At 39.1% G+C, this 13,311-nt stretch overlaps 1 protein-coding gene across 1 annotated transcript in view; it reads right to left on the bottom strand.

Annotated features, from left to right (window-relative positions):
• Window positions 1-13,311, bottom strand: part of CDH12 (cadherin 12) — a 71,359-nt gene that overhangs the window by 44,726 nt on the left and 13,322 nt on the right. The window contains exon 2 of the mRNA XM_066326290.1: window positions 7,010-7,197. Within this exon, the coding sequence (XP_066182387.1) occupies window positions 7,010-7,197 (188 nt within the window). The remainder of the gene's footprint in view (window positions 1-7,009; window positions 7,198-13,311) is intronic.

The following is a 13,311-nucleotide window of genomic DNA, read 5'->3' as shown; positions in this document are numbered from 1 at the left end:
CTGAGAAGCCTCTCTGTCCAGCTGAAGAGCGCCCTGACCCCCCAAGGAGCTGTTTCTAGCGAGACATCCTTTGGGGTGGCTGTGGCTCTCTGGGTCCCAAGCGGCGGACCCCATCCACCAGCTGGCATAACTATTTCCGCTTCCACAAACTCTGTTGTGATTACAGGCAGACAGTGCCTGTTGTCACACTTGCAGAGGAAATTCCCTGCTTTTGGAGAAAGGATGGGAGGGGTGGGCTGTGATCAGCAATCTGTAGAGTTTTGGTAGTAATGCAAGGAGTAGCTTTAATGCTGTTCTCACTGAAGGATGATGGTATCCTGCCTCATGGTTACACTTGTGTGGTACAGGTGTTCTCAGACTGCTCTTGCATTACAGCAACATCTCAGAGCTACATACATGGGCTGTCCCAAGGGAAACACAACTGAGCTTAGCCAGCAGTCAAAGTACTACTTGCTAACTGCACTTAAAGGCCTCTAAAAAGTGTCTCCTGAGGTTAAAAAGAAGGACACACTTCTAATACTTTCCTGTACCTTCTGGTTCTGATCACTGTAAAAAAGAAGAAGTTTCTTCTTTTTTATCATCACTAAAGTTACTGCTTCTCATTGTGCAATGCTGTGACCTGATGGGATTTCATGGCCACAGCTTTGTCATCTGATCAGTTATCTTTAGTAGTGGCGCACAACTTACAAAAAACAAGATGTGGTTGCCCCCTTAGCTTCCACAGAGCCATTTGGAGAAGTTCACCCAGTACAGTGGAGCAGTGTTGAGTCACCAAAGGGCTTCTAGATGAAGCCTAGAAAGTTTTCCAAGGTTTTAATGAAACACTGCACAAATTAGTAAAGTGATGTCTTCAAGGAGAACAAGTTCAGTGCCTGAACCCTACTCAGTTTCTGGATTAGCACATGCTGAAACCATTAAAAATCTTCTGCACAAAATGGGCTTATCACATACATTCATCCTTAGTTTAATAAATTTAGTGACAACTTTTCAGAGAAGGTTGGAACCTTCTATTTCCTTTACTGTTGTGCCTGGTCATTAAAGATTTCAAAATTAGTCCCTTGCTTAGGACTGACACATCTGAGGCCACTATGCTCTAGCATGAAGGAGGTGGCCCCCTCTGTCACCATACTTCATACAGCTTACACCCACTGCGGTTTGTTAAAGATTCACACACGATAGAAGATACTATCTAAATACCAAATTCAATAAACACTGTATTAAACAACACAAGAAAAGGGAGGAATTATAATTGTATTCCTAACACAGTAATATTTCTGACTCTTACAGAGAACTGTATAAAGCACTACCCTTAAGCCAAGTTTTTCCCCTTTTTTTATACAGATACTATTTTTCTTGATTTTTTATTTTGAAAGAAAAAAATTACAGTACTAACCACAAAGTGGTGCTAGATGGTATTTGAATGATTTATTTAGCAGAATATAAGAAAAGATGTTTCATTTTTAATATATGCAATTAGCACCAGAGTAGTAGTAATCAGACTTATATAGGATCATAGCACAAAAACAAATGAGCAACCAAAACAAATTATTTAAGATCTGCAGCTTGTCCAGCTGTAGCTGTTCTTACCCATTTAGTATCCCTGAGGCAGAGAATGGCCTTCTGCATCCATCAACACACTTAGTGTGCTAAAAGGAACAGTTTAGACTGTGCAATTTTTTTTTCTCATCAAATGTATTTTCCACCAAAAATAAAGATAGTCCAGGAAGGCTTCATTTTTTATCAATTTTTATATAGAAACCTCTCCATGTTTTTCTGCATAACGGCAGGCCAAAAAAACATCTGTGCAGTTATGAACAATTTCTGGCTGCAAGAAATTTTTCAAGGAAAATAAAAGCAAATTTTAAAAATGGTTTTGAAGTGCCTCAGCACTGAATTACTGCAGCACTTGCAGCACCAGAACATGCTATAAAGAAAAGAAAGCACAAATCTGTTTTTAAAGCATGTAGCACTTTTTATTAATGACTTTCACTGTTTATTATTTATAATTCTTAATTGAATGTGCCAGTCTTATTAATTCACCCACTTTCATTAAAAAAAAAAATCAAAAAAACAAACTTCAATACATACTTAAATTTTTGTACAATCCCACAAGGTCAAATCAGTGTTTTAAACATCTTGAAATGTAAAATTGCTTCTGTGCAGGCAAATGTATAGTGCTGCTGTATGCTTGAAGTGCACAAGTAGCATGCATTTTAATGGGTGTCTATAGAACTGTGAGTGTCCAGCACTTCTGTAATCTGAAAACTGCAACCCATGAAAACACAATTGTATTGCTTCAAGTGCAAAGATATAAAAAGACGAAAGAGTAAACAATATCTTCAAGAATCCATATTGCTCCTTTTTAACCTGAGATCTAGCAAAGAACCTAAGTGGATGGATTTTAGATGATTCCAAAATGCCATAAAACACCTGGATGATTTAAAGTTTTGTGAAAGAGATCTTTTTCCTGAGAAAGTTCTGTGAAAGGTAAAATGTAGGGTCAGTATAAAGGCATATTTTGCTGAAGGCCCTGTGTGTTTAATTTATCTTCTTTCTATACTCCTGCATAGAACAAAGCAGGTATTTCCTGATCTTCATATTCTCTCTCTGTCCCCTCTCACTATTAGGAAGATTAGGCAGGATTAGGATTACAGTTTTTTTTCTCATATTCAGTGATAGAGATCTATCATTTACATTAGCCAACACTGATCAAAGTTCTGTTGTTGTAAAAGTTCCTTACTTCAGATTATGCCCTATCTTGTTGCTGGAAAAACTAAATACAATGACCAACTCTAAAGCATCTGGATATATAAGGGGTTGTGTCAATTAATTTTTTTTCTTTCATGTCTCCAATTTTCTTTTTACATACCATAATGACATCCTTAAACATTTCCTGAGTTGCCTGCCCACTTTTCCAAAGATGATATACCCTTCTTTTTCTCCTTATTCTCTTCAAAAGCTCCATGCCCACACAGGTCAGTTGTTTTTCCTGCTAGCTCATCTTTTGACACATAGGGATAGCCTGCTCCTGCACCTTCAAGATTTCTTTTTTGAAATGCATCTATCCTTCCTGGACCCCTCTGTTTTTAAGAGCTGTTTCCCAACAGGTACTCTCTGATCGACATCCTGAATAGGCTGAAGTTTGCCTTCCAGAAGTCCAGTGTAGAGGTTTTGTTGATACCCCTCCTTGTTTTGCTAAACATTGAAAACTATTATTTTATGATCACTGTACCCTAGATGGTCTCTGACCACCACATCTCCCACCAATCCTTCTCTGTCTGTAAACAGAAGGGCTAGCAGAGCCCCACCTCTGGCCGGTGATTTGAAATGTCCTCCATCTGCTCATAGAATAATATACCCACAGGCTCCCACCAGGATGTCTGCCTTGTTGTCCTTCCCCCTGATCCTTACCCATGGGCACTCAACCTCATCACCATTGACCTCAAATTCTATCCTGTCAAGAGACTGCCCAATGTACAGAGGCACCCCACCACCTCTCCTCCCTCATCCATCCCTTCAAAAAGCCTGTGACCATCCATTGCAGCATCTCAGTCATGTGAGTCATCCCACCATGTTTCTGTGATGACTACTGTGTCATAGCTTTCCTTCTGCACCATGGCTTCCAGCTCTTCTTGTTTATTGCCCATGCTGGGTACATTAATGTACATGCATTTCAGCTGGGGCGAGTTCACCCTCGACTCTGGTTTACCACCCTTAGGCTCATCTCTGGAGAGCCTGGTTTCTTCCCCTTCTCCTTTCAAAACTAGTTTAAAGGCCTCTCAGTCAGCCCTGCCAACTCACGGGCTTGAATGCTTTTGCCCTTTTTAGATAGAAGGAGCTCATCTGACTCTAGCTGTCCTGATGAAGTAAAAGTCGTGCCATGATCAAAAAACTCAAAATTGTGCTAATGGCACCAGCCCTTAAGCTACTTATTTATAACATGGGTTCTCCTATTCCTTTCATCCTTCATCTCTGCTACTGAAGGAACTGAGGAGAACACTGCCTGCACTCCTGTCCCATCAATGAATCGACCCAGAGCCTTGAAGTCTTTTTTAATTACCTTGGCACCCTTCCTATCAATATAATCACTGCCAACCTGGACAACCAGCAGTGGGTAATGCCTACAGTTAACCACAAGTATGGAAAATTCTATTGTGCATAAAAACAAGAAGCACAGAGGAGACTTAGGACTAATGCAAGGAGAACTGAATTGTATCAAAAACCTGCTCCTGATGATCAAATATTGATTTTTTAATGGTTCTTACTTACTGTAATTTCTGACTGGCAGTGCATATGCAGCTGCTCAGCCTGACAGCTCCAGATGGACCCATTTTTGAGTCATCTGCATGGAGGGAAAAAAAGTGACCAGAAGGGTTTTTAAAAACGAAACAAAGTCTACAAATACCCATTAGGAGGAAACAGAACACTCAAACCTTTAGTTAGAAAAGAAGGAGGGTGTGAAGAGGTCAAAGAGTTTGTGTCTCATTGACAAATTATTTCCTGTGAGTGTAGTAGCTTCCATTTTATGTCATTAAAACCAGCAAAAGAGTCAGTGACTTGACATCATCTTGTCCTTTAATGCACCCATGGATAATTTACTATTTCCCAGGTCAGGAGGTTGAAGCCAGCACTTCCATTATTAGAATGAATATAATGCAAATATAGATCTATGGTCAGAGCTGAGAGAAGTTAAGCACCTACATTCTAAATTTTCTTAGAATTAAAGCTTCATTTTTCCAAAAGCTTATCATAGTATACATGTCCAGAATTCTTTCTTTCCCAGATCCTTGTATGATGTTCAGCTAACAGCTTGGGTTTTTTACAAAATTTACACCTACTAGCCTGACCTGTTTATAAAACATAACTGTGCCTTCCAAAATGACTTGAGGTTCAGATTTCTTTCTACTGAACAAGTTGATCATATATTGTTGTGGTGTGTTTTGGGGTTTTGCCAGTTTTTTATATGCATCTGTTTCACAATGGTTTCTCCCTGTACCCCCATATAAAACCACTTTTGGTCTACCCCATTGATTGTCTTATGTCAATCATAATTAAGGGTCTTGTCCATCACTCCACAGCCTCACCCTAGTGTCTAGAAGGTTCTAGTGGGGAGGTTGTGTAATTGGTAAGGTCTCAGTTCTCCTCCCCGCTTTGTTTCTTGATTTGTTCTATGGGTTGTCATTTAAGTTCGGGGTCACTCCCTTCCCGTTCTGGATTGATTCCAAGCTGTATCCTTCCCAATTCCCCATCCCCATATTTAAGGTGAAACCCCGCAAGTCAAGTCAGGTATAGGCAGGCTGACTCCTGGATGGAAATAAGTCACGTGGCTTTAATAAAACCCAGTTGAAGTCTCCTACCAAAGTTCCATTTGTTTATTTCTCACACTGTTACGCTGCAGGAGCCTATTGGGTTGAGGACGTGTTCCAGGAATCTGAATCGTACCACTAGTGCAAACTCAGTGCTTGAGCTAGCCAGGGAATGTGGGAGAAAACCCCGAGAAACACACCAAGCAGTTGCAATATATGTAAATGCCTGGGCTCAGAAAATAATAACTGGTTAAAATGTGACACACTCTGTTCTGGATTTCTCCTACTGAGTGCTTTAATCACTAAATTCTAAATAAAATGCACCTTTTCCATGAAATTGAAATTCACTAATTCAGTAATCTTGAACTTACTCTAGTGCACTAAAGCAACATCAATGGCTGAGATGTAGTGTGTTTCCCTGCATGAGTATCTGATAACCAGCTACTTGGGACGCTATTACAAGACTGGAAGTAGGACATAAATCTATTTGCAACCATTTGGGACTCTTCTACCCTGGATAAAAGCTGTGTTCACCATAGTACTTTACAATATTCATTATTAAAATAGCAAACACAAAGTCAAAAATTTCAAAATAAAATGATTATAAGTCAAAATTTATTAAATTTTATCTAAAAAATATATATAACTCTTTTGTTAGAATCCAGGGCATTCCTTTGGACACCCTGGAAGATCACAGACCTCAGCAGAGGGGTCTGGGACCTGAGCAAGAGGGTTTGAGCCCTGGACAGGGGGGTGTGGAGCCAGTCCAGGGAGGTTGGAGACCTTCGCACAGAGTCCAGGAAGACACTGTCTTTGATCTCTGTCTGTGGAAAAAAGCTTCTAACACTGAGAGAAAAATTACAAACCGCAAAGTTGTGATAGACAGTAGTGTAGCTTATCACAGAGTGAAAAATGGTGTAGTTTTGGGGTTCTTAGTATGGAGGTGAATAGAGAAACAAGATGGAGAATTTTGGGTGGTGCCCTGGGTTCTTCTTCTTCTCCCTTGGCCTCCATCTCCTGCTGTGATGGTGGCACAAAGTAGTTTAAGGGGATTGGGTCAGAGTAGAGATGACCCTGTTAGTACAGGTGATACGCACTGGCACATAACTGTAAATAATAGACATGTAATTATCTGTATAAAGAGTCTGTGACTTCCCATCGAAGAGAGAGCTGTCCTGTGCCTGAGCAGCAGAACACCTCAGTGAAGCACAGAGAACATTGTAAGATAAGAACTAATAAACAACGTGAGAAATCAAGAAAAACAAGACCTTGAAGAGTTTGTTTTATTCTTGCATCTGGCTCAGGGCCTTCAGAGGGAAAAAGACTCTCTCAAACCACCACCTGAATCTTGGGTGAGCAAAAAACCAAACCCAAGACTCTTTCATTCCATGCTCTGAGCTAAAATGATTTTAGGTAGAAAACTTCCCATAACAGAGAGATTGTATTTTCTAGACAGAGATTAGAATTACTTCTTTACCACGACATTATTTGTGAAACATCACACCTGATTGTATCTGAAATGAGACTAAACTGCAATGCCTTTTAAAATTAAGATCACAATCACGGATTCAGATAGAGATATAAACTACTTACATAGCACTACTACTGTGTGCTACTTATTGCATAAAATTGCAAAACATTTAATCCCCTTACCTAGTTTACCACTTGAGTCATAGGCACATCCACCCATTAGTGGCACATACCTTTTTCAGTTTAATGACTCCTTCCTGGGTGTACTCATCTGTCGTGATGTCAAACAAGTTTCCTCCATCTCCTGGAACTATGTTATACTCAATTTCTGCATTTTTCCCAAAATCAGGGTCCACAGCTCTGATCCGTCCAATAGCAGAACCAACGTGAGAGGTCTCAGGTACTTTTAAATGGAAGATACCTGTGACAAAGTGATAGACAGTCATTCTTGGGATTGCTTGGTAATCAATACAGGTGTTTCTGATTAAAATCATGAAGCCTATGCAAAATAAATAAAAAAAAAAAAAAGACTTAAAGTATCTCATTAAAAATAGGAGATGAGATCAAAAAAGGTTTTGAAATGTATATTCCAGTTTTATATACTGACTTACCCTAGATTGTAGATTTTGTCCATTGTAATTGTAAAGGCCATTAGCACCTATATCTTGATATATCTATCTATATTTCTATCTTTAGATTTCACTTGATTTACTCTCTTTTGAATTAAATTGTACTTATAGATAGCACATATTTATAAGCATTTTCTTGCTTTTTTTTGTTTGTTTGTTTGTTTTGGGTTTATTTTGGTGGGGGTTGTTTTTGTTTTGGTTTTGGTTTGGTTTTGCATTTTTTTAATATACTTCTGACTTTCCCATCGATTGAAAGGAAAAATTAAGTGGGAAAAAAAAAAATCCACTTATTTCTTTAAAATCCAGTATTATATATACTATTAATTTTGGAAGATATAGAGTATTGTTCACACATGCGCCACAAGAGGGTGCTCTTACTAAAATTTCAGAGCTAAACAATTTTTAGCTTAGAACACTTCTGCTTTCAGATTATTTGCCACAAATTATAACAAAAAATAATAATAAAAAAATAAAAGCCAAAAATTCCACACTTTAAAAGTAATAAGTATTGCAACTGACATGTAAGGAGAAAATAGTTTCATTCAGGGGAACAGCTATGTTGGAAAATGATAGACATAATAGTTAATAGAGCTAAATAAAAAAGTCCAAAGTGTTTTGAGGCAGCCTTGATTTTAGCAACAGCAGTAGCAGCAGGCCTGAGCTTGTAACACGGTGCCCTGACTTATTTCACTGCCCCTGAAGTGCCTGTATCCCCTGTTTAGCTGCACCTCTAGCTGGAGTTGTTACTTTGCTCAGCTGCCAGCGAACACTTCCATGACCAGTATTTACAGTGGGCAGGCAGAGCTCACCTCTCTTCACGTAGCAGTCTCTGCTGTTAAAACTGCCACACACTTTTGGAGCTGGTTTTGAGCCCAGAATATTTGATTCACTTCATCCTGCCTCTCAACAAAGCGAGCCCCATCGTTTTATTTCTCTTGGTTAATTTTGTTTTCCTGGGTCCATGTTCCACGACACTCACAGAGCAGACCCTTCAGAAAACATCAGCAATGGCCTGCTGGGTTCTGCTACGTGTGACATGTAGGAGGAAATTTGCACTTCTTTTTCAACAGCATAGCAGGACAGGCAACTGTGCCTATTGGGAGGCACGTTGGGAGATGTTTCAGAGGTTTCCATCCGTCAGTGGTTCAGCCACACATCACAAAATGAGGCTCTGAGAAGCTGTATATTATGTAACAGCAGGATAGATGGCTTTCACATTCAGCTGCTGAATTAAATAGCAGATGCTCTTCCCTGTCGTTATCCCCTTACAATGCACGCTGTATCAGGTTTTTCAGCTTTAAAGTATTTCCAAGCCACAAAAAAAATTACATTAGGACTGCTGAGAAACACTCAATCTTTTGTGAGCTAGTCTTTTGGGCTATGGTACCTATATAATTGTCTGATTGCCTCTGAAAAAAATTTCTTCTGTTTGCTTTCCCCCTCTGCCCTTCAGTATGCAAAGTATACCACAAGGCAAAATTTGCCTTTTTTTTGTTAGAGAAAATCCCCATAAGTAAAGTCTGCTTGTACCAGCATTCACTTCTTGATATCACAGTGTATAGGTTTGTATTATCCTTTGACTGAGCAACTAAAGACTGAGCAATTATTTCACTACTTTCCTTTCCAAGGGAGCACACTAGAGGAAGTTCTACTTCTTAGTGTTGTTCTAACAGAAGGAAAAGGTTATTGTGACACAAAATGGTATCATGACAAGATAGTCTCAGCTATTTCTTAGCTGTGATTGTGAAGTGATTGTGAGTAAAGAATAAAATTTTAACATGGTATTCATGATACAATCACAAATCATCCTATTATTTATTGTAATTTACAAACACATGCATTACTGAGTCTCTTGCTTTACTACATGCAGAAAAGAGACCAAAGAGGCCTTTACATATACTTGAATCTTATATTAAGTTTCCATAACATAGTCCTAGCCCTTATGTCCAGGTCTTTTATAGGTACTTTTATCTGACAGCAGAAATCATTGCTGCAGCATTTGCTATTTACATCCACAATTTTATTGAAAATTAAATGTAAGAGCACATGATCATAGATTTTTGCATCTTTGACAAATTGTTCTATTTTTAGTGATCTGAAGATCAATCAGATTCATTAAAACAAACATTTCCCTATAAAATATTGTAACTGGCTGAAAGGCATATGGGACTTATCAGTTATTTTCAATGACTTGGTATTTGATCATTTCCAGAAATTCAACACCAGTAAAGACATAGCCACCCAGACTAATTTGAAACTCTGAAGCAATCTTCAATCCTGCAAGAGTCAAATTTCTGAATATATAGTATGTAATTACAGAGCCATTGCCCTCCTGTAATATTATTTTCACAGCATATGAAAGCTGTTTACTGTTCTACTGTGACAACTTACTTTCAGAATAAAATAAATTAAAACAAATAATGAATCTTGTTGCCAGCTCACAGAAAAAAAATCAAGACAATATAATATATAGCATGAAACCCTCATTCCTTTCCTCCCCTCCCTCAAGTAATAGAATCCTAAAATCATAGAATGTGTTGAGCTGTGTTGAGTGTTGAGCTGTAAGGGACCCATCAGGAACACTGATTGCACCTCCTGACCCTGCACATGACACCCTGAGAACCACACCATGTACCTGAGAGTGTTGCCCAAATGTTTCTTGATCTCAGACAAGCTCAGTCTTTGTAGGGAGGACATTTGAAATGATCAATATATGCTATACATCGAAGGAGTTAGAAAGACAGTTTTGTAGATTTTTATTTTTCTCTTTCCAGCAGACATTACTTCTTGCTGTGGGCTTGCTGTGACAGTTTAGCATTATTCATTTTTTATTGTCCATTTTGCCTGTATACACTACTACCTCCACTTGCTGTAGAGGTAAATTGAAACAGGCCTGAGTAATAGCCTTTTACTCCCAAAGGTCCTGAAAACTTTGCTCTCTTCAGCTTCCAGGAATGATGGAACAGGCACCTCAGACAAACTTACACAGCAGCTGGTTATGCCACTCAAACAGTTCTGTCAAATTTTGTTGAAGTGACTTCTCTGCCAACAAAAACCTTTCTTCTACTTGCATAAATCTCTTTAAAATGTGTTTTCTAAGTTTGCTCCTGTCTTTTGAGATATACCAAAGCAGAAAGCTCTCACTTTCCTCAAACTGCAGTACAAAACTGGTACTGCATCTATTTTCCCCCTTTGCTGATTTTAGTCACATATATTGCATGCAAGTTGGGATATTTTCCTGTACAGAAAAGCTGGTAGCAATAAATATTGTTTGGTCAGGACTTTCAGTTTCATGTTGAGCCACATCAGTGAGGATGATAAGAATAAATGAGTGGTGATGCTGTTGAAGCTTGTAAACAGAAATAACTGACAGGGGTAATTTCTTAGCCCTAAAATCATTCAGGAAAATGAGGCAGAGGTGAGCTAACAATTCATATATGCTGCTTCTGAGTTTCTAAAGCAAAGATGGTTCCAAAGTGCACAGTAGGAAGAAATCTGAGCTGAGTAAGTGACAGGCAATCAGTCATATTGACTGAAATACAGCACATATTTACAGTTCCTTTGACATGATTAGATTAGTTTTAGTTTTTAAGGCTCAAAAGCTGTTCTGGGGTTTGGTTTTTACTTACAAAGATGTGCTTTTTTTGTTTGTTTGTTTTACTTACAAAGGAGGATTTTTTTGTTGTTGTTGTTTTTCCATACTTGAAGCTTACACCATCATTTACCAAAAAAGCTTTTCAGGTCTGATAGGAATAGCACATGAAAACCATCATTGCTTCTTATCAGCCAAACAACCATTAAGAAATAACCCAGGTTAGCATCAAAGGATTTAAGCTAAATGCATAATGGCCTTCAATCAAACAGCTGTAAATGCTGTTTGAACAATTTTTCTAACTTGTCACCATACTTCTACTGTGCAAGATTACCCTCTCCTGAATTTTCTTTGTCTGCCCTTTTTTCAGCTTTCTGGCAGTTGTCAAAGTATTGGATTGCAGTGGATCATAATAGCATGATTCTTAAAAGCAAAAACATTAAAATAAAATAATTTATATCTCTTCTAATTTTTTAATGTTTCCTCAGGAAAAACAAATAAACAAACAAACAAACAACAAAACCCAAACCCATAGTGTATTGTAATATCCTTGTTATCTTAAATTACCGAAGCATTTTAATTTTTATCTTGACCTGAGTTGTAAAGGCAAGGATTTATGTCTGTTTAGCAGGAATCATAAGACAACAGCTCAGATTTCCCCACTGTTGTTTTAACTACAATGCAATAGGCAAGGGAAAGCATAATATGAATATATAAACATATACTCAATAAACCTGCTACATCAGTTACAACTAATCAGCCTAACAAATAGCAGCATCTGATGCACATGCTCCTAAAACTGGGAGATGTGATTTAGCACAGCAATGATTCATGTCTTTCCTAGATGTGGCTCCATGCCCTGCAGAGGGGCTGGGACAATTGTGTGGGGAAAAAAAGCCAGGCTTTGTCACCATGTGCCTGGTGCAGGTCATGTATGATCTGTGATGGGCTTGTAAATCTTCAGTTATGGAAAGGATCTTTCCAGTCTTTAACACACTGCTCGGAGTAAGGGTTTATGGCCTCATTAGATGTAACATAACCATGCTTAAAATTTTCTGGTTCTCTTCTGTGGATTCTGAAGTCCACACCTAGCAAAATGAATCTCCCAATGCTGCAGAGATTGTGGATGTCCAAGGGTCACCTGTACTTTAAGGGAAAATGAGCAGAAGTATAAAACCATTTTGAGTTTGATCCTTCTGTAGTTTAGGATAAATCACATGATGGAGCTTCCCCAGAGCTGGCAGTTCCTGAGCCAGAGCTCTATCACTCCCTGAGGTGAGCTAGCAGACTGTGTTTTTGAGGCCATCCTCCTTCCACCTTCCTAAACAGAAAATGATGTTCATTATATTGGTGTAATTTTTGTATACTGAAATATTCAGCATAAACATTTGCTGGTTTTTTTGGGTTTTTTGGTTTTTTTTTCTACTGATAAGGTGGTGTTATCATATAGTTTTCTAAAAATAAACCTCCTCATTGCATGTCAGAGAATAATTCCACAGACGTTAATATCTCCCTTGTTGAAGCAAGGGTTCAGGAAACAGGAAATACCAATGCATTTTTATTATCTCAAGATAGTCAGCCCACAGCTTTTGCCTCCAAAGTGTGCTGGTTGTTGCATAGAGAACACTTATTGCAACAGAGAGTGCTTTATTTAACAACATAATACAGAGATAATTATAGAAGCAGTTTTTCGGAGCCACACACACTCAGATGTGTCCCCCAACACTCAAACACTCTGCACAGGAAGGGGTCTGGGCAGATGCATCCTTCTTGGAGGGTTCTATTTGGCTACATACACTTTTACTAACTGCAGCTTTTGATTGTGTAAAAACCATTACTAACTAAAAAACCCCAAACCAACTAACCAGCAAAATCACAACAACAAAATAAAAACCCCACTAGCAGGAGGAAACCTGCATCTCTGCCTGCTTGCCCTGCCTGCATTAACTACTGTGTAAACTGCTGCGACATGCCCTCAGAGACATGTTTGTCCTCTCCCACTCACCATGCCCCCTAGAGCCTCTTTTATTCACCCCACCACTGGCTGGAGGAAATTTAATAAGTCCAAGTGCCGAGTCCTGCACTTTGCCCACAATAACCCCCTGCAGCGTTATAGGCTGGGGGCAGTGTGGCTGGACAGTGCCCAGGCAGAAAGGGACCTGGGGGTGTTGGTGACAGCAGCTGAACATGAGCCAGCAGTGTGCCCAGGTGGCCAAGAGGGCCAGTGGCACCCGGACTGTATCAGGAATGGTGTGACCAGCAGAAGCAGGGAGGTCATTCTTCCCCTGTACTGGGCACTGGTGAGGCCACACCT

This window comes from Sylvia atricapilla, chromosome 1 (assembly GCF_009819655.1).
Source record: "Sylvia atricapilla isolate bSylAtr1 chromosome 1, bSylAtr1.pri, whole genome shotgun sequence".
In the NCBI taxonomy this organism is placed as follows: Eukaryota; Metazoa; Chordata; class Aves; order Passeriformes; family Sylviidae; genus Sylvia; species Sylvia atricapilla.
This window is presented reverse-complemented; position numbering and strand designations above follow the sequence as displayed.